The 21392-nt window shown below is 38.8% G+C and overlaps 2 protein-coding genes across 2 annotated transcripts in view; one reads left to right on the top strand and one right to left on the bottom strand.

Moving 5' to 3' along the window:
- The window catches only part of LOC135202212 (uncharacterized), a 103297-nt gene extending 99964 nt beyond the window's left edge, over window positions 1-3333 (bottom strand). Inside the window, exon 1 of the mRNA XM_064231468.1 lies at window positions 2691-3333. Coding sequence (XP_064087538.1) covers window positions 2691-2924 — 234 coding nt within the window. The 5' untranslated portion in view covers window positions 2925-3333. The remainder of the gene's footprint in view (window positions 1-2690) is intronic.
- A 17089-nt stretch (window positions 3334-20422) lies between these two features.
- The window catches only part of LOC135201953 (uncharacterized), a 16527-nt gene continuing 15557 nt past the window's right edge, over window positions 20423-21392 (top strand). Inside the window, exon 1 of the mRNA XM_064231233.1 lies at window positions 20423-21221. Within this exon, the coding sequence (XP_064087303.1) occupies window positions 20982-21221 (240 nt within the window). The 5' untranslated portion in view covers window positions 20423-20981. The remainder of the gene's footprint in view (window positions 21222-21392) is intronic.

The raw sequence follows: 21392 nt of genomic DNA, 5'->3' as shown, positions 1-21392 counted from the left end.
TTTATTATTATTATTTAATTATTTATTTTTATATTATTATTATTTTATTTTTTCATGAATGGGTCCACAATAATAAAATTGTTAAAAGGTCGCGTTAAATTTCGAACCCTTCCCTGGGTTGGATTGAAGATGAACTCAGAAGGGTTCGAAAGCTTTTATAAAATTTTACACGGGCTTTTATCATTACATCATTGTGGACAACCTTTAGTACATTTTAGGAACTCTCTTCATAGAGAGTTTTTCCCAGCAAAAAAAATTACTATTATTATTATTATTTTTTTCTATCACAGTCATCTTATTCGACTGGGTGGTATTTATAGTGTGGGGTTCCGGGTTGCATCCTGCCTCCTTAGGAGTCCATCACTTTTCTTACTATGTGCGCCGTTCCTAGGATCACACTCTTCTGCAAGAGTCCTGGAGATACTTCAGCCTCTAGTTTTTCCAGATCCTTTTCAGGGATCTTGGGATCGTGCTAGTGTTCCTATGATTAAGGGCACAATTTCCACTGGCATATTCCATATCCTTCTTATTTCTATTTTTTGGTCTTGATACTTATCAATTTTTTCCCTTTCTTTCTCTTCAGTTCTGTTTCCCATGGTATTGCGACATCAATGAGTGATAATCTTGATATTATTAATTATTATTATTATTACTTAATTATTATTATTATTATTATTATTATTAATTAATATTATTATTATTTTAATTATTATTATTATTAATTAATTATTATTATTATTTAATTATTATTATTATTATTACCATTATTATTATTATTATTAATTATTATTTATATTATTAATTATTATTATTATTATTATTAATTATTATTATTATTAATTAATTATTATTATTATTAATTAATTATTATTATTAATTATTATTATTATCAATTATTATTATTATTCAATTATTATTTTAAATTATTTATTATTATTATTATTAATTATTATAATTATTATTAATTATTATTAATTATTATTGATTCATTATTATTAATATTAATTATTATTATTATTATTATTAATTATTATTATTATTATTATTAATTATTATTAATATTATTATTATTATTATTATTATTATTAAATTATTATTATATATTAATTATTATTATTATTTATTATTATTATTATTATTATTATTATTATTATTATTATTATTATTAAAATTTTTGTAACGAGTTTTGAAATGGAGAAATAAATCCACAGTTATGTATATATAATAAGATACTTAAATAGATTTACATTATTATTATTATTATTATTATTATTATTATTATTATTATTATTATTATTATTATTATTATTATTATTATTATTATTATTATTATTATTATTGAGATGGAAACCCTCTGTTAGTGCTGAACATTAAAGAGATCTCCGCTTCAGCTGCATTAAGCCATTTTATTTATTTTTGTCTATCTTTCTTGCAGGTTCCTCTCTGTCGCAGGTCATATTAGTATAATGTTCTCAGCATTCATGGAGTGAATACCTGACCTGAACTTTAACCTCAGTAAAATGACACTACAATAAAGACAATCAATTACTCCTCCATATATGATAAGATTGTCGTTCATAGTAAGCAAGCTTACATGCATCATTAAACCATGGGCTTATCTTAAAGACGAAATTTGAGGATTTGAGGAGTTTTTCTGTCGATAATAGTTTGTTTGTTTGTTTGTGTGGTGTTTTTACGTTGCAAGGAACCAGTGGTTATTCAGCAACGGGATCAACGGCTTTACGTGACTTCCGCACCACGTCGAGAGTGAACTTCTGTCACCAGAAATACACATCTCTCACACCTCAATGGAATGCCCGAGAACCGAACTAGCGGCCACCAAGGTAGCAGGCCAAGACCATACCGATCACGCCACTGAGGCGCTCCAAATTGACGTGAAGCAAACCAATCACAATTGATAATGAAATCACAACAAATCTTCTCGAAAGTTGAGATATTTACCCAACAAACTTCATTTCTAGCTATATTTTGCTCTCAGATGTTTCAGAACTTTGTATTTACGAATCGGTGCATTTATTGATACCTTGTGCATGAGCTTGCTGGCTTTTCTGTTATTACGATGCAATGCACTTTGTGGTACGTACCTTACTAAGTAGAAGCCATCTTTTATTGGAAAAGCCGATGGTAATATATATATATATATATATATATATATATATATATATATATATATATATATATATACATATATAAATTTTAAAAAAACTTTCAAAAAATAAAAAAAAAAAAATAGTAGTTACCTATAGGGCTAAGTTAACTTAACAGGAAATTATACTTAAAACACACAATAAGCTACGTGAAAATACAATAAGTTATATTAAAAAAAAACTCTTACGATAAAATTACGCAATAATTTACAATTAATCGAGGTTTATTCACAAGGTTTTGTTAAAAAATATATATGTAAATAAATAAATAAATAAAGACAGAAGCTAACCTGCCAGAGGAAAGTCTAGAGTAAAACTGAAGGCAGAAACGAAAAAGTAAAACTATATATATATATATATATATATATATATATATATATATATATATATATATATATATATACGATATATATATATATACTATATATATATATATATATATATATATATATATATATATATATATATATATGATATATATATGTGTGTGTGTGTGTGTATGTGCGTACGTAAATAAATCACCTCAGTGTTGTTGAAACTGCACTTAATTTGGACAGATTCTCGACTTGCAGGCAAGGGGGTCGACAAGCATTCGCAAAAGGAGTTGGCATCGTCGTCTACTCCAGACGTGAGAGACGGGCATTTTGCAACAACGACTTTCCTTTCCTCGTCTTTGATCGCACTGACGACATCTCCTTCTGTCGCAACAGCAGCGAGCTGAAAAGCGACAAGCTGTAACGACAGAATGGTCCTCATATTCGTACTCACAGCATTCTTGGGAGGAATGGAAAATTTCGCTCATTTGAAAGTTTCCGCACTTTTTCACAATCAAAGTCCGGTGTCTATCGGGCGTCGTAAACTAAGTTCATTAACTGGTTCCGTGATTTTGTTTTCTTCTACGTCCTAAATTTGTATTTAATGGCGCTGCCTTTATTGGTATCTGTCTAATGTAGTACCAGATTTTTTTTTCCACGGACTTTTACTGCGTTTCTCAACCAATCCTTGCACCACTGTCCGATTCCTTTCGTTATAAATTTTTCATATAAATTTGACACTGGCAGCGACGAAAGTTAAGCAAAGTGCCAAATAACAGTTCCGACGAAAATAATCATAAACATCACTGATATAAACATTTTCTCGGTCGCCTTTAAACCAACTGCTTCGAAAAAGAAAAAAGAGACGCCGTGGCCCCGGTGCAGTAGACACTAAATGACTACTCTCAGAGCAGACTTCTATCACCGAAGACTATTCGCTGTTCGCCCGCCTTAGGACGTCGCCTTCATGGGGCACTGGGAGTATTAACCAACTGCTACAAAAATTAAAAAGAAAAACAAAAAAAAGAAAAAAAAAAAAGAATTAGAAAATAAACGAATAAAAGGTCGATATCTATGCCTGAGAAGTCGATCGGATCATTATAACTATGTCCTGGAGTTGTAGGAGGGTGTCTGTCTAGTCTCCAGTGCACTTGTTCTGTTCCCATAGGGTTACTTACCCCCCCTGGGGGGGGCGTTATCCCTAAACTAGGCGGAGTCTGATAAAATGTAGCTCGCTGTCGTCAATACCCAGCCTCTCGTTGGGCGGAATCAATCGAAGTTTATGCATGCAGCCTTGAGGGAAATGATATGCTAATTACTTTGCTGCGACCATGAGGGTATTGTGCATTGCAGCTTAAGAGCTAAATTCATCTGAATTCGGCAAAGTAAATATATATATATATATATATATATATATATATATATATATATATATATATATATATATATATATATGTTACGACCCCTTTGGCCGTAATACAGGTTCTTTATATTTCAATAATCACAGGATCGTAGGCAGTAAGAAAGTACACAGGGTATGAGGAATGTGGACACAAAACACCAGAACAAAATTAACATATTTAATTACAAAATACACTTAACACTAAATAAGCCTTGTGAGGAACCTTAACATTAAATACACAAAATACAAGGAGCAAATAACAGCTCACAAGGACTCCTAATACTGAAAGCTAACCCTAACAAAGTAAAGGAAAGGGACATAACATGCCAAAGGCTCAAATAATACTACGGGCCCAATAATGAAAAAAAACCACTAACCTATAATTATAAGATTGAAGGAAGACTAGAGAAAAGAAAGACAGGAAAACCTTAAATCTCCTACCTAACAGTGTTGGTACTAAACTTAAAACTAAATTCAAATATTCTGAGGGACAGTAAATACCCAATACCGACAACTCAATACAACATACATATATATACAAATATAATCGATATTTAAATACGCAAATCCTCGCGTATAACGAAGTGCACAGGAGTTCACGGAAGTTGCTTCAACTCCCAGCAGCTATACGGGGGAGCCACAAATTGTCCAGGTAGACCCAGGGGTCGAGATAATTTCCGAGGGACAACACAGGATAATCACCTCTTACCTGGCAATTGCCTCCCTACGAGCCTCCTCACGAGCCCTTAGCTCTCCTGGACAAGCAGCTGAAGACGGACAGGACAGTGGTTGGCGTAACGCCTCCTACGTGGCGGGACAGCGACGACCACGTCTTCGCCAAATAGATCCTCCGGCGGGAAATCAGGTAGTACAGGCGTCGCAAGTGACGATAACCTGCGCTATCACAGCCGTGATCAAACTCCACAATGCACATATGCCGTAGATGGCTCAGCACATCTACGGAAAACCACTTCCAAGGGAGGTCCGTCGGAGTATTCCTCCAAAAAGGCGTAAGATAAATCTCCGGAAGGCTGCCAACAAAAGATCGTACGTCCAGAAGCTTATACAGGCCCGAACTATTTTCGGCCGGCCTCCACTCACAGCACTACAGTTCCATTCCAACTCGAAAACAAAATAAAAACAATCGTTAACACGATAGTTAGGTAATTCACAACAAGAGGAGGAATCACTGAGCAAAAACACTGAACGTTACGTTAACGTAAAAACAATACAGCTGCTGAACTAAATATAAGAGAACACTTAAAACTAAGTTACAAGGCTGATTTAAGAAAATAAACAATCAATAAATTACGTTAATTTGACACCTTCCTCCCCTCAAAAAAAAAAATTATTCAAATAGAATACATTTTTTTAGTACCACAATCATATTACATACTAGAAGATAACCATATAGACAACTTAATCTAAAACATACCGTGCAAGGAAAAAAAAAATAGAACTTAATCTAAAATATCCTGCAAGGGAAAAACAATAAGGTGAAGCAAAATTCGGAACATAATGAAACAGACTTAAGACAAAGCCCGAATCCATACATCATTTTAAACATGATTAAAATTGACTACCTTAAATATAATTTTCAATACAAACCCCGAAGGAGAAATGAGAAGGGCGAGGTGAGAAGAGAAATAACCAGACTTACATCCTAGAAAGGGCATCAGGAATACAGTTATCAACACCCTTAACATGCTTAATACTTAAAGGAAACTCCTGCAGCTGAAGAGCCCACGCAGAATCCTCTGGTTAGAACCTTTCATTCTTTCGATGAACACCAAAGGGTTATGGTCCGTCCAAATTTCTACGGGGAAAGAAAAAATTAGAACATATGTTTGAAATGAACCAAGGTACGAATTAAAGCTAGTGCCTCCTTCTCGATGGTAAAATACCTTCTCTCAGCATCCAGCAACTTACGACTAAAGTAGGATACTGGACGCACTTCACCATCTTCATGTCTTTGAAAAGTACTCCACCTATACCCACATCACTGGCATCTACAGCCACAATAAACGGTTTCTGAAAGTCAGGAGACATTAGAATGGGGTTAGACATCAGACAGTTTTCAGTTTTAAAAAAGATTCCTCACATTGAGAAGACCATACAAACTTTTGTCCCTTCTGCAATAGTTGAGTAAGGGGCTGAGCAATGTCAGAGAAGTTCCGGGGATGAATCGCCTATAATAACCCAACATACCTAAAATTCTCCGGACCTCCCTAACATTGCGCGGCCTTTGCAAATTTAATAGAGCCTCGAGGTTAGCTTGTTAGGAGTAACCCGACCCAAACCAACCTCGTGCCCTAGATAACACACCTTGGCTTACCAAATTCACATTTACTCAAATTTACAACAAGACCAGCGGCTCTCAAGGCCTCAAATACCTTCTTTAACCTCACCAAATGAGTCCGCCAGTCATTGCTGTGAATAACCAAATCATCTATATAAATTTCTGTACCCTCCAGACCACATATAACTCGGTTCATCAACCGCTGGAAGGTACACGCGCATTTTTCATCCCAAAGGGCATTACCTTACATTCGTAAAGCCCAAAGGGCGTAACAAAAGCGGAAATCTCACGAGCTCGATCCGATAGGGGAACCTGCCAATACCCCTTTAAAAGATCCAATTTGTTAGTAAAACTTAGCAGGTCCTATCCGATCAAGACAGTCCTCGATACGAGGCAAAGGGAAATGAGTCATTCTTTGTATTAGCATTGACCTTGCGGTAGTCCACACACATGCGAAAACTGCCCGTCAGCTTTCTTAACAAGTACAATAGGTGAGCTCCAAGGACTTACCGAAGGTCTAATTAAATCATGCTCCAACATATACTTTATCTCCTTCTCGACAATATCACGTTTTTTCTGGATTTAGTCGATAAGGACTTTGTTTTGACTGGGGAAGCACTGCCCACATCAACATCGTGTTGGAGCAAGGTTCGTTCTACCTGGAGAGGCCTGAAATAAGTCTGAAAAAGAAGATATTAATTTTATCATGTCATCCTTCTGAATACCCTCCAGATGCTCCAAACCCTTTTCTAAAGTTTCAAATTTTTGCATATTAACTGTAAGAGCATCTGAAGATACCTGGCAAAACAAGTCGGTGGTTCTTCTAACGTGGGTTCTAACACTAGAGACACTGGCTCATATACTATAGCTGAGGGGTCAAGTCTACCAACTGTGTAAGATTTTCAATCTATTAATGTGAATATCCGACACTTACGTTTGGTCCCAGGAGCTTCCACTTCATAATTGACATCAGACAATTTCCGAAGTACCTCCAAGGCCCCTTTATACCTAGGTTCCAGAAAATTGTCAGTCTGTGCTCAAAACCAAAAGAAGCTCACCAGGCTCAAACGAACGTGCCTTACTTTTCTTATCATAATTTTCCTTCATTGAGGCCTGAGACAACACCAAATTATCCTGGGCAAACTTTCCAGGCAGCTGATAATCTACTTCTCAAGTCCTCAACGTACTCACCCACATTCAATACTTTCTTATGACTAACCTCTAGCAACTCATGGAAAATTTCTAGAGGACCACGTAACCTTATGTCCAAAAATCAACTCAAATGGAGCTACACCTGGAAGAATTGGATGATTACGTATAGCAAAGAGAGCAAAGGGAAGACCTTTATCCCAATCCTCGCCTTGCTCATAACAGTACTTTTTCAGAATAGACTTAAGGGTTTGGTGGAACCTTTCCACTACGCCCTGACTCTCTGGGTGGAAAGGTACACTGGTAATGTGCTGAATGGCCAGTTCAGCACATTTACCCTTAAATACCTTGCTCTTGAAATTAGTGCCACAATCAGTTTGAATTTTACGAGGCAACCATACCTGGAAAAAAATTCTACTAGTTTCTCAAACACTACTTTGGATGTAATTTTCCTCATAGGAAAAGCTTCAGGAAACCTAGACGCTCTGTCCATTATAGTCAAAAGATAAGTAAATCCAGATTTAGTTCGGGGCAAAGGCCACCCAACCACATCAACAACTAACAATCGGCAAAAGGATCCCCAATTGCAGGAATTGGATGCAAAGGGGCTTTAGGAATAGGTTTATTAGGTTACCCATACACTTGACATGTTTCACAACTTCCTACAAATTTCTTCACCGAGGATTTCAATCCTGGCCACCAAAAATACTTTGCCAATCTACTATGGGTTTTGCAAACTCCAAAATGACCAGAAAAGGAATCCTCATGAGCTAAACTAAGGACATCATTCTGATATTTTGAAGGTACCACAATCTGTTCTACCCGAGAGGTTTGGTTCAAGCCGTGATCCACAGGACGACTAACTCTATACAACAAACCTCTAATCACACAGAACCTTGTTTAGTTAAATCATCCGTACCTCCTAATTCATAATTGAATTCAGCCTTCTGAGCTTCAATAAAGCTTACACGGTCACAATCTGGATTAAATATTTTATTCATAAAACTACTACTAACTACTACCTACAGACCCGGGTCTCTCTACCTCTACCTCTAAACTACTAAAGTTTAAATTATCCTCATTCTGTAAGGCGGCAGCAGCCTTTGCAGAAGCTCGAGTGGTAATTGCCACAGGACTTGCAGTTACGGACACTATTGGGAACAATAATTCATAACCTCGGGCATCCAACATATAATTTCCCAAAATGCCGTCAATACCAGGGATGGGGAGCTTTTCTACCACTGCCAATTCTGTCACCTTGTGATACCCTGGGAAGAATGCCTCTACCTCCACCAAAGGTGCAGAAACCACTGTATCAGGAACCCACCCAGGACACATAATTTCCAGAATGCTCACCAACATCCTTCAAAACCTTTGACAACACCAATGATCGAGCAGACCCAGTGTCCCTTAAGAAGTTCACTCTGATAACTTTACTATCAACACCAAACTGCCACGCCAAATATATTTTGTCAAAAAGTCACAAAGGAGAGCTAGTAGGCGATTGGTTTATTTCACCTCCACTACCACTAAACATAACCCTTCCTTCAGTTCCTGGGGAACACTCAACTTCAGCATTAGGGGTAGTAGGGGCATTAGCAATCAAAGATATGGGGACATTGTTGTTACCTCCCCTTCCGTTCCGCTGGAGATACCTCCTCCGGGCAGGACACCGAGCTTGAAAGTGACCCTGCTCGTGGCACCAAAAACAAGTTCCCCTAGCTCTATCAACATTACTGGAACTTTGATTACTCTGGGAAAACACCCGTGTGTTCCTTTCCACTCGGGTTATTTCTGGCTAGCTTCAACCTTTGTTTAAAGGGGTTATTGGATCTCCAATTATTATTGTTTGGCCTGGCAGGCTGGGATTTAACGACTGATGAGCCAAAAACTACTACTACCTACACGGTGTGTTAACACAAACTCATCAGCTATCTGAGCAGCTTTACTTATGTTATATGCTTTTACCTCCTCTAGGTGAATTCTAAGTTCTTTACTACAAGTTTTCTTAAATCCTCAAGTAGCATCAGCTCCTCAAGGAGGAGAAGGAGACCACCTGGCGCGACTCTTTACCCAGTCGTCAAACTGCTCCTCCTTAAGACGGGCATACTCCACATACGACATTAGTATCAGGCTTCATAGAATTCCTAAATTTCAGACGATAAGCCTCAGGGACCAAGTCATACGCCTTGAGAATTAATGCCTTAACTTATAGTAATCTCTGGCTACACTCTCTTCCAAAGCATTATATTGGCGAATGGCCTTACCTACTAACCTGCATTGAATTAATACAGTCCACATCAGTGGCCAAGACAACCTAGTGGCCACCCGCTCAAAGCCTTAAAGAACTCAGGCACGTTACCCTCAATCAAAACACAGGCACCAACTTTAATGCCGCACTCATGTTAAACCTATCGGCAGAAGGACCGGTGGGAGTACTGTTAAAGTCAGGGTTAGCGCGTAACCTAGCCAAGTCTAAGTTAATTCTAGCCATTTCCAACTCATGGTGCCTCGCCCTCTCATTCTCCTCGAATTGTACCTTCAATAACTCTATTCGTTTACAAATTAGGCTAAGGTTCTCATTTTCAGGATTCGTCACAGGTTGCAATGGCTCTGGCTCTACATCAACAAAGGGATTATTAGAGACTCCAGTTTTTACAGTTAAATTACCTGGACCAGTATAAATAACACCAGTACGAGGATGGTCCTCAAATAGTGATAGCCCAGGATTAACACTAACCTCCTCAACAGAATTCTCATCATCAGAACTTCCACTAATCATATCCCTAGCCAAATCCTCACCCTCGGCTATACCACGAGCCACCATCGCCTTAACAGACAACAACAACTGAGCCTTAGTGTCCGTGGGTCTAAAAGAAATATTTAACCAACGAGCACAACTCCTCAAATGCTCTTTACTTAATATAGCAAGATATTTTAAACAGTCAACAGAGCCCAAAAATTCGGCTGGGTCAAAAACAAAATCCTCCATAATGAATGTCCTACGGGGGGGAAAGTAAGGTAAGCAACAAAACCAAATTAAATATTGCAACCTATCCCAGAGTTGCTCCACAAACCCAAACTCTGTGCACACCTGCGTACGATCCTGTCACGGTCGCCAAATTGTTACGACCCCTTTGGCCGTAATACAGGTTCTTTATATTTCAATAATCACAGGGATCGTAGGCAGTAAGAAAGTACACAGGGTATGAGGAATGTGGACACAAAACACCAGAACAAAATTAACAATATTTAATTACAAAATAAACTTAACACTAAATAAGCCTTGGTGAGGAACCTTAACATTAAATACACAAAATACAAGGAGCAAATAACAGCTCACAAGGACTCCTAATACTGAAAGCTAACCCTAACAAAGTAAAGGAAAGGACATAACATGCCAAAGGCTCAAATAATACTACGGGCGGGCCCCCCAATAATGAAAAAAAAAACCACTAAACCTATAATTATAAGATTGAAGGCAAGACTAGAGAAAATAAAGACAGGAAAACCTTAAATCTCCTACCTAACAGTGTTGGTACTAAACTTAAAACTAAATTCAAATAATATTCTGAGGGACAGTAAATACCCAATACCGACAACTCAATACAACATACATATATATACAAATATAATCGATATTTAAATACGCAAATCCTCGCGTATAACGAAGTGCACAGGAGTTCACGGAAGTTGCTTCAACCTCCCAGCAGCTATACGGGGGAGCCCACAAATTGTCCAGGTAGACCCAGGGGTCGAGATAATTTCCGAGGGACAACACAGGATAATCACCTCTTACCTGGCAATTGCCTTCCCTACGAGCCTCCTCACGAGCCCTTAGCTCTCCTGGACAAGCAGCTGAAGACGGACAGGACAGTGGTTGGCGTAACGCCTCCTACGTGGCGGCGGGACAGCGACGACCACGTCTTCCGCAAATCCTCCGGCGGGAATCAGGAGTACAGGCGTCGCAAGTGACGATAACCTGCGCTATCACAGCCGTGATCAAACTCCACAATGCACTATTGCCGTAGATGCTCAGCACATCTACGGAAAACACTTCCAAGGGAGGTCCGTCGGAGTATTCCTCCAAAAGGCGTAAGATAAATCTCCGGAAGGCTGCCAACAAAAGATCGTACGTCCAGAAGCTTATACAGGCCCGAAACTATTTTCGGCCGGCCTCCACTCACAGCACTACAGTTCCATCCAACTCGAAAACAAAATAAAAACAATCGTTAACACGATAGTTAGGTTAATTCACAACAAGAGGAGGAATCACTGAGCAAAAACACTGAACGGTTTACGTTAACGTAAAAAAAACAATACAGCTGCTGAACTAAATATAAGAGAACACTTAAAACTAAGTACAAGGCTGATTTAAGAAAATAAACAATCAATAAAATTACGTTAATTTGACACCTTCCTCCCCTCAAAAAAAAAAATTATTCAATAGAATACAGTTTTTTTTAGTACCACAATCATATTACATACTAGAAGATAACCATATAGACAACTTAATCTAAAACATCCTGCAAGAAAAAAAAAAAATAGAACTTAATCTAAAATATCCTGCAAGGGAAAAACAATAAGGTGAAGCAAAATTCGGAACATATAAATGAAACAGACTTAAGACAAAGCCCGAATCCATACATCATTTTAAACATGATTAAAATTGACTACCTTAAATATAATTTCAATACAAACCCCGAAGGAGAAATGAGAAGGGCGAGGTTGAGAAGAGTGAAATAACCAGACTTACATCCTAGAAAGGGGCATCAGGAATAAACAGTTATCAACACCCTTAAACATGAATTAATACTTAAAGGCAAACTCTGCAGCTGAAGAGCCCAACGCAGAATCCTCTGGTTAGAACCTTTCATTCTTTCGATGAACACCAAAGGGTTATGGTCCGTCCAAATTTTCTACGGAAAGGAAAAATTAGTAAACAAATATGTTTGAAATGAACCAAGGTACGAATAAAGCTAGTGCCTCCTTCTCGATGGAGGTAGAATACCTTCTCTCAGCATCCAGCAACTTACGACTAAAGTAGGATACTGGACGCACTTCACCATCTTCATGTCTTTGAAAAAGTACTCCACCTATACCCACATCACTGGCATCTACAGCCACAATAAACGGTTTCTGAAAGTCAGGAGACATTAGAATGGGGTTAGACATCAAGACAGTTTTCAGTTTTAAAAAAGATTCCTCACATTGAGAAGACCATACAAACTTTTGTCCCTTCTGCAATAGTTGAGTAAGGGGCTGAGCAATGTCAGAGAAGTTCCGGATGAATCGCCTATAATAACCCAACATACCTAAAATTCTCCGGACCTCCCTAACATTGCGCGGCCTTTGCAAATTTAATAGCGCCTCGAGGTTAGCTTGTTTAGGAGTAACCCGACCCAAACCAACCTGGCTTTACCAAATTCACATTTACTCAAATTTACAACAAGACCAGCGGCTCTCAAGGCCTCAAATACCTTCTTTAACCTCACCAAATGAGTCCACCAGTCATTGCTGTGAATAACCAAATCATCTATATAAATTTCTGTACCTCCAGACCACATATAACTCGGTTCATCAACCGCTGGAAGGTACACGCTGCATTTTTCATCCCAAAGGGCATTACCTTACATTCGTAAAGCCCAAAGGGCGTAACAAAAGCGGGAAATCTCACGAGCTCGATCCGATAGGGGAACCTGCCAATACCCCTTTAAAAGATCCAATTTAGTTATAAACTTAGCAGGTCCTATCCGATCAAGACAGTCCTCGATACGAGGCAAAGGGAAAGAGTCATTCTTGTATTAGCATTGACCTTGCGGTAGTCCACACACATGCGAAACTGCCCGTCAGCTTTCTTAACAAGTACAATAGGTGAGCTCCAAGGACTTACCGAAGGTCTAATTAAATCATGCTCCAACATATACTTTATCTCCTTCTCGACAATATCACGTTTTTCTGGATTTAGTCGATAAGGACTTTGTTTGACTGGGGAAGCACTGCCCACATCAACATCGTGTTGGAGCAAGGTCGTTCTACCTGGAGAGGCCTGAAATAAGTCTGAAAAAGAAGATATTAATTTTATCATGTCATCCTTCTGAATACCCTCCAGATGCTCCAAACCCTTTTCTAAAGTTTCCAAATTTGCATATTAACTGTAAGAGCATCTGAAGATACCTGGCAAAACAAGTCGGCTGGTTCTTCTAAACCGGTGGGTTCCTAACAACCCTAGGAGACACTGGCTCATATACTATAGCTAGGGGGTCAAGTCTACCAACTGTGTAAGATTTCAATCTATTAATGTGAAATATCCGACACTTACGTTTGGTCCCAGGAGCTTCCACTTCATAATTGACATCAAACAATTTCCGAAGTACCTTCCAAGGCCCCTTATACCTAGGTTCCAGAAAATTGTCAGAGTCTGTACTCAAAACCAAAAACAAGCTCACCAGGCTCAAACGAACGTGCCTTACTCTTCTTATCATAATTTTCCTTCATTGAGGCCTGAGACAACACCAAATTATCCTGGGCAAATTTCCAGGCAGCTGATAATCTACTTCTCAAGTCCTCAACGTACTCACCCACATTCAATACTTTCTTATGACTAACCTCTAGCACAACTCATGGAAAATTTCTAGAGGACCCCGCACCATACCTTATGTCCAAAAATCAACTCAACGGAGCTTACACCTGTGGAAGAATTGGGATGATTACGTATAGCAAAGAGAGCAAAGGGAAGACCTTTATCCCAATCCTTGCCTTGCTCATAACAGTACTTTTTTAGAATAGACTTAAGGGTTTGGTGGAACCTTTCCACTACGCCCTGACTCTCTGGGTGGTAAGGTACACTGGTAATGTGCTGAATGGCCAGTTCAGCACATTTACCCTTAAATACCTTGCTCGTGAAATTAGTGCCACAATCAGTTTGAATTTTACGAGGCAACCCATACCTGGAAAAAAATTCTATTAGTTTCTCAAACACTACTTTGGATGTAATTTTCCTCATAGGAAAAGCTTCAGGAAACCTAGACGCTCTCATGTCCATTATAGTCAAAAGATAAGTAAATCCAGATTTAGTTCGGGGCAAAGGCCCAACCACATCAACAACTAACTCGGCAAAAGGATCCCCAATTGCAGGAATTGGATGCAAAGGGGCTTTAGGAATAGGTTTATTAGGTTTACCCATCACTTGACATGTTTCACAACTTCCTACAAATTTCTTCACCGAGGATTTCAAATCCTGGCCACCAAAAATACTTTGCCAATCTACTATGGGTTTTGCAAACTCCAAAATGACCAGAAAAGGAATCCTCATGAGCTAAACATAAGGACATCATTCTGATATTTTGAAGGTACCACAATCTGTTCTACCCGAGAGGTTTGGTTCAAGCCGTGATCCACAGGACGACTAACTCTATACAACAAACCTCTAATCACACAGAACCTTGGTTTAGTTAATCATCCGTACCTCCTAATTCATAATTGAATTCAGCCTTCTGAGCTTCAATAAAGCTTACACGGTCACAATCTGGATTAAATATTTTATTCATAAAACCTACTACTACTACTACCTACAGACCCGGGTCTCTCTACCTATACCTCTAAACTACTAAAGTTTAAATTATCCTCATTCTGTAAGGCGGCAGCAGCCTTTGCAGAAGCTCGAGTGGTAATTGCCACAGGACTTGCAGTTACGGACACTATTGGGAATAATTCATAACCTCGGGCATCCAACATATAATTTCCCAAAAATGCCGTCAATACCAGGGAGGGAGCTTTTTCTACCACTGCCATTCTGTCACCTTGTGATACCCTGGGTAAGAATGCCTCTACCTCCACCAAAGGTGCAGAAAACCACTGTATCAGGGAACCCACCAGGACCACATAATTTCCAGCAATGCTCACCAACATCCTTCAAAACCTTTGACAACACCAATGATCGAGCAGACCCAGTGTTCCCTTAAAGAAGTTCACTCTGATAACTTTTACTTACAACCAAACCAACCAAACTTGCCCACGCCAAATTATTATTTTGTCAAAAAGTCACAAAGGAGAGCTAGTAGGCGATTGGTTTATTTCACCTCCACTACCACTAAACATAACCCTTCCTTCAGTTCCTGGGGAACACTCAACTTCAGCATTAGGGGTAGTAGGGGCATTAGCAATCAAAGATATGGGGACATTGTTGTTACCTCCCCTTCCGTTCCGCTGGAGATACCTCCTCCGGGCAGGACACCGAGCTTGAAAGTGACCCTGCTCGTGGCACCAAAAAACAAGTTCCCCTAGCTCTACCAACATTACTGGAACTTTGATTACTCTGGGAAAACACCCGTGTGTTCCTTCCACTCGGGTTATTTCCCTGGCTAGCTTCAACCTTTGTTTTAAAGGGGTTATTGGATCTCCAATTATTATTGTTTGGCCTGGCAGGCTGGGATTTAACGACTGATGAGGCCAAAACTACTTACTACCTACACGGTGTGTTAACACAAACTCATCAGCTATCTGAGCAGCTTTACTTATGTTATATGCTTTTACCTCCTCTAGGTGATTCTAAGTTCTTTACTACAAGTTTTCTTAAACTCCTCAAGTAGCATCAGCTCCCTCAAGGAGGAGAAGGAGACCACCTGGCGACTCTTTACCCAGTCGTCAAACTGCTCCTCCTTAAGACGGGCATACTCCCACATACGACATAGTATCAGGCTTCATAGAATTCCTAAATTTCAGACGATAAGCCTCAGGGACCAAGTCATACGCCTTGAGAATTAATGCCTTAACTTTATAGTAGAATCTCTGGCTACACTCTCTTCCAAAGCATTATATTGGCGAATGGCCTTACCTACTAACCTGCATTGAATTAATACAGTCCACATCTCAGTGGGCCAAGACAACCTAAGTGGCCACCCGCTCAAAAGCCTTAAAGAACTCAGGCACGTTACCCTCATCAAACACAGGCACAACTTTAATGCCGCACTCATGTTAAACCTATCGGCAGAAGGACCGGTGGGAGTACTGTTAAAGTCAGGGTTAGCGCGTAACCTAGCCAAGTCTAAGTTAATTCTAGCCATTTCCAACTCATGGTGCCTCGCCCTCTCATTCTCCTCGAATTGTACCTTCAATAACTCTATTCGTTTACAAATTAGGCTAAGGTTCTCATTTTCAGGATTCGTCACAGGTTGCAATGGCTTCTGGCTCTACATCAACAAAGGGATTATTAGAGACTCCAGTTTTTTACAGTTAAATTACCTGGACCAGTATAAATAACACCAGTACGAGGGTTGGTCCTCAAATAGTGATAGCCCAGGATTAACACTAACCTCATCAACAGAATTCTCATCATCAGAACTTCCACTAATCATATCCCTAGCCAATCCTCACCCCTCGGCTATACCACGAGCCACCATCGCCTTAACAGACAACAACAACTGAGCCTTAGTGTCCGTGGGTCTAAAAGAAATATTTAACCAACGAGCACAACTCCTCAAATGCTCTTTACTTAATATAGCAAGATATTTTAAACAGTCAACAGAGGCCAAAAATTCGGCTGGGTCAAAACAAAAATCCTCCATAATGAATGTCCTACGGGGGGGAAAGTAAGGTAAGCAACAAAACCAAATTAAATATTGCAACCTATCCAGAGTTGCTCCACAAACCCAAACTCTGTGACACACCTGCGTTACGATCCTGTCACGGTCGCCAAATTGTTACGACCCCTTTGCCGTAATACAGGTTCTTTATATTTCAATAATCACAGGGATCGTAGGCAGTAAGAAGTACACAGGGTATGAGGAATGTGGACACAAAACACCAGAACAAAATTAACAATATTTAATTACAAAATACACTTAACACTAAATAAGCCTTGTGAGGAAACTTAACATTAAATACACAAAATACAAGGAGCAAATAAACAGCTCACAAGGACTCCTAATACTGAAAGCTAACCCTAACAAAGTAAAGGAAAAGGACATAACATGCCAAAGGCTCAAATAATACTACGGGCCCAATAATGAAAAAAAAACCACTAACTTCTATATTATAAGATTGAAGGAAGACTGAGAGAAAATAAAGACAGGAAAACCTTAAATCTCCTACCTAACAGTGTTGGTACTAAACTTAAACTAAATTCAAATAATATTCTGAGGGACAGTAAATACCCAATACCGACAACTCAATACAACATACATATATATACAAATATAATCGATATTTAAATACGCAAATCCTCGCGTATAACGAAGTGCCACAGGAGTTCACGGAAGTTGCTTCAAGCCTCCCAGCAGCTATACGGGGGAGCCACAAATTGTCCAGTAGACCAGGGGTCGAGATAATTTCCGAGGGACAACACAGGGATAATCACCTCTTACCTGGCAATTGCCTCCCTACGAGCCTCCTCACGAGCCCTTAGCTCTCCTGGACAAGCAGCTGAAGACGGACAGGACAGTGGTTGGCGTAACGCCTCCTACGTGGCGGGACAGCGACGACCACGTCTTCCGCCAAATCCTCCGGCGGGAATCAGAGTACAGGCGTCGCAAGTGACGATAACCTGCGCTATCACAGCCGTGATCAAACTCCACAATGCACATATGCCGTAGATGGCTCAGCACATCTACGGAAAACCACTTCCAAGGGAGGTCCGTCGGAGTATTCCTCCAAAAAGGCGTAAGATAAATCTCCGGAAGGCTGCCAACAAAAGATCGTACGTCCAGAAGCTTATACAGGCCCGAACTATTTTCGGCCGGCCTCTCACTCACAGCACTACAGTTCCATTCCAACTCGAAAACAAAATAAAAACAATCGTTAACACGATAGTTAGGTAATTCAACAAGAGGAGGAATCACTGAGCAAAAACACTGAACGTTACGTTAACGTAAAAACAATACAGCTGCTGAACTAAATATAAGAGAACACTTAAAACTAAGTTACAAGGCTGATTTAAGAAAATAAACAATCAATAAATTACGTTAATTTGACATATATATATATATATATATATATATATATATATATATATATATATATATATATGTGTGTGTGTGTGTGTGTGTGTGTGTGTGTGTGTTAGTGTGTTCGTGTGTGCGTGTGTTTTGGATAGTGATACTTTATAACCTTACCTTAGCTTCACACTATCCTAACATGCTATGTTTGAGTTTTATTATATAATAAAATATAATATATATACATATATACATATACATATGTATATACTAAATGTAAATGTATGCATATATATCTATATACATACAAGTATGTGTATATGTATACACACACACACACACACACACATATATATATATATATATATATATATATATATATATATATAAATATATCTATATATATATAATTATATATAATAATATATATATATATATATATATATATATATATATATATATATATATATATATATATATATATATATATATATTATATATATATATATATTATATATATATATATATATATATATATAAATAATATATATATATATATATATATATTATATATATATATATATATATATATATATATATTATAATGGGCGTAATGCCTGTCCGTCCATCTGTCATTCAATCACGGCAAAACGGCTGGTCCGATGGGCACGAAACTTGGCAGTGTTATAGTGGCGATCCCTAAGGCGGTTTATAATCGGGTTTCATCCTACCTCCTCCACCCTTCGAAGGGGGTGGGAGTGAAAAGGGATTCCCTGGTGGGAGTGAAAAGGGATTCCGGAAACGGAGCTGGTTCTGCCCGTAGACTTAGTTACTTTACGAATTTTCAGACAATTTCTGTATACATATGTTTGCTAGTAGTATATGGTAAGGGTGGGAGTAAGACCACCGAAGTATAGAACTTACTTTAAACCAGTGTTTTAATGGGTCTTTTACATTGATATATGCACACACACAAATATATAAGAATGTATATATAATAATATATATTTATATATATATATATATATATATATATATATATATAGATATAGAATAATGAAAGAGCATGGAATTTACATTAGAAAATATTGCATAATGACTTCTAATGCTTACTGGGTAACCCAGAACATGTTGCGCCATCTAGATAAGTTGAAGTCCTGATACTAGATGTCGTTTTCAAATAACAAAAACCTCGTGCGTCGATTGTGATTAACTTCGTTCAAAGTATGAAAAGTGACGCAATACGAAACATGGAGTTGTGGGTATTTTTCACCGGCTACCGTACGGAGAACAAGGCGTGACTCGACCTCCAGCTTACTCAGGGTACGTGCTATAAACCTACGGTCAAATAGATACTTGTTTCATCAACGAAAATTATGATAAATAAATACGCTATGTTTTACTAGGAATAATTTTTCTGTATTGTTTAACATGCCCATAATTTTTTTACACTTTTTTATCCTAATAAATGAATTAGAAATGTCCTATCTAAAATTCCTGTATTTTTAAATCAACACGAAACATCTTTTGCAGAACTTTTTAGGCTTCCTACCCTTCTCCCCCCCAACAAGAACAACAGCAACAACAAGAATATAGTAGTTCGTAGGCTTACTCCCCGAGTAAGCGAATGATTTTGACGTGGGCACCTGTCACGAGAGCAGCAGCAAAAGATGAAGCCCGCCTTACGCTTCCACGGACTCTTGCTTTTAAATACGAGGGGCGACCTAAACTGCACGATTAAGCATCTATTGAATGCGTAGCTTCTGGGCAATTTGAACAAAATAAGCTTATCCATTTTCTTTGGGGGGGGGGGGGGCGGAGGGGGTTCAGGGGGGGATGTGATACATTGATGCTGAGGAAGAAACAGGCATTTCATAGGAAATAATGCCAAAAGACCTATTATTATATCATTCTAGCCGATCCTCAGAATGTCATATTTTTCTTGTCATTGTTTCGTTCCCCAATCATCCCTAAGAGTAATTTAAAATAAAAATTCCTTCTGTATGACCTCATCGTGACACGGTTTTCGGAATCTCATCATTTTCCGGTCATTATGAAGAGCTATGGAGGTTATTTGTGAACAAGGAAAAGGGTTGAGGCCGCAGCCGTGGTGGGCCACACAGATGTGTGGTAACAGACGTCGAGCTATGCCTCAGCCGGCCAGATAAAGAGACAGAGTGCCCAGCTCCGTCCGTGTGGCACTATCGGACCCCAGGACATCTGCACCATGGGCTGACTTACTATACTTGTGCCTCTGACTCTTTCGGTTCTCCCTGACTGCCCTGTCTCTCCCTCTCTCGCTCGTCCACCTTCAATGACTTCTACAAATGGGAAAGCAAAGTGGTGTTCGTGATTCGTGTTAACAGTGAGGGAAAAATCTAAAAGAGGTGGTATGTGTCTGCGCAGTTGTATAGATATTAGTTTGGCGTTCTTCATCTAGGGGCGAACTTTCGTCGACCGAACACTCGTAACTCCAGTGGTGATTACAATGCATAGGATGAGGGTTTCTTGAACGCCATATACATGTGTACGCATACTATCATCTTCAAAGACTTTTTCCAAAAGGTTCATTCTTGGAACGAGACACTTCATCTGGGTAATGGCACCCCGCGTGCAATGTTGAACAAGCGCCTCGGAGGAATGTTTTTGACTCTCTGAGGACATTTTCTACATTCTCCAGATTCTCGACAGATATTTCAACAAGAGGAGAGGAAAATGAAGGCCACAAAGCCCAGACGGACATTCCGTTGGAATAGACGAAACCTGTTTTGGGTTCATGTGTTGATTATCAAGGTAATGATAATGGACTCGAGAGCCGCGGTAGTTCCTGTCTGTCCGCCTCCAGGGAACAACGCCTCCACCGGCGGCCTGGAGTCTTCGTTCTGTCAGTGTAACCTGGAAACGGTGATGAGTGGTACCCAGGTCTCCATCTCCTGCACCTTCAGCAACCAGGAGGTAAATGGGATCTTCTTAACTGGAGTTCCTACTCGGGATTATATGTCTCTTTTGACGAGTTGTCTCTTCGGTTAGTGGTAAAAAAAGAAAAAAAAAAGAAACGAGCTTTCTCAGATATATTCTCCATAAAGTCTAGTTTTCTTGCAGGAAATACAATAGATCACTTACTTT

Source organism: Macrobrachium nipponense, chromosome 30 (assembly GCF_015104395.2).
Source record: "Macrobrachium nipponense isolate FS-2020 chromosome 30, ASM1510439v2, whole genome shotgun sequence".
Lineage (NCBI taxonomy): Eukaryota > Metazoa > Arthropoda > Malacostraca > Decapoda > Palaemonidae > Macrobrachium > Macrobrachium nipponense.
This window is presented reverse-complemented; position numbering and strand designations above follow the sequence as displayed.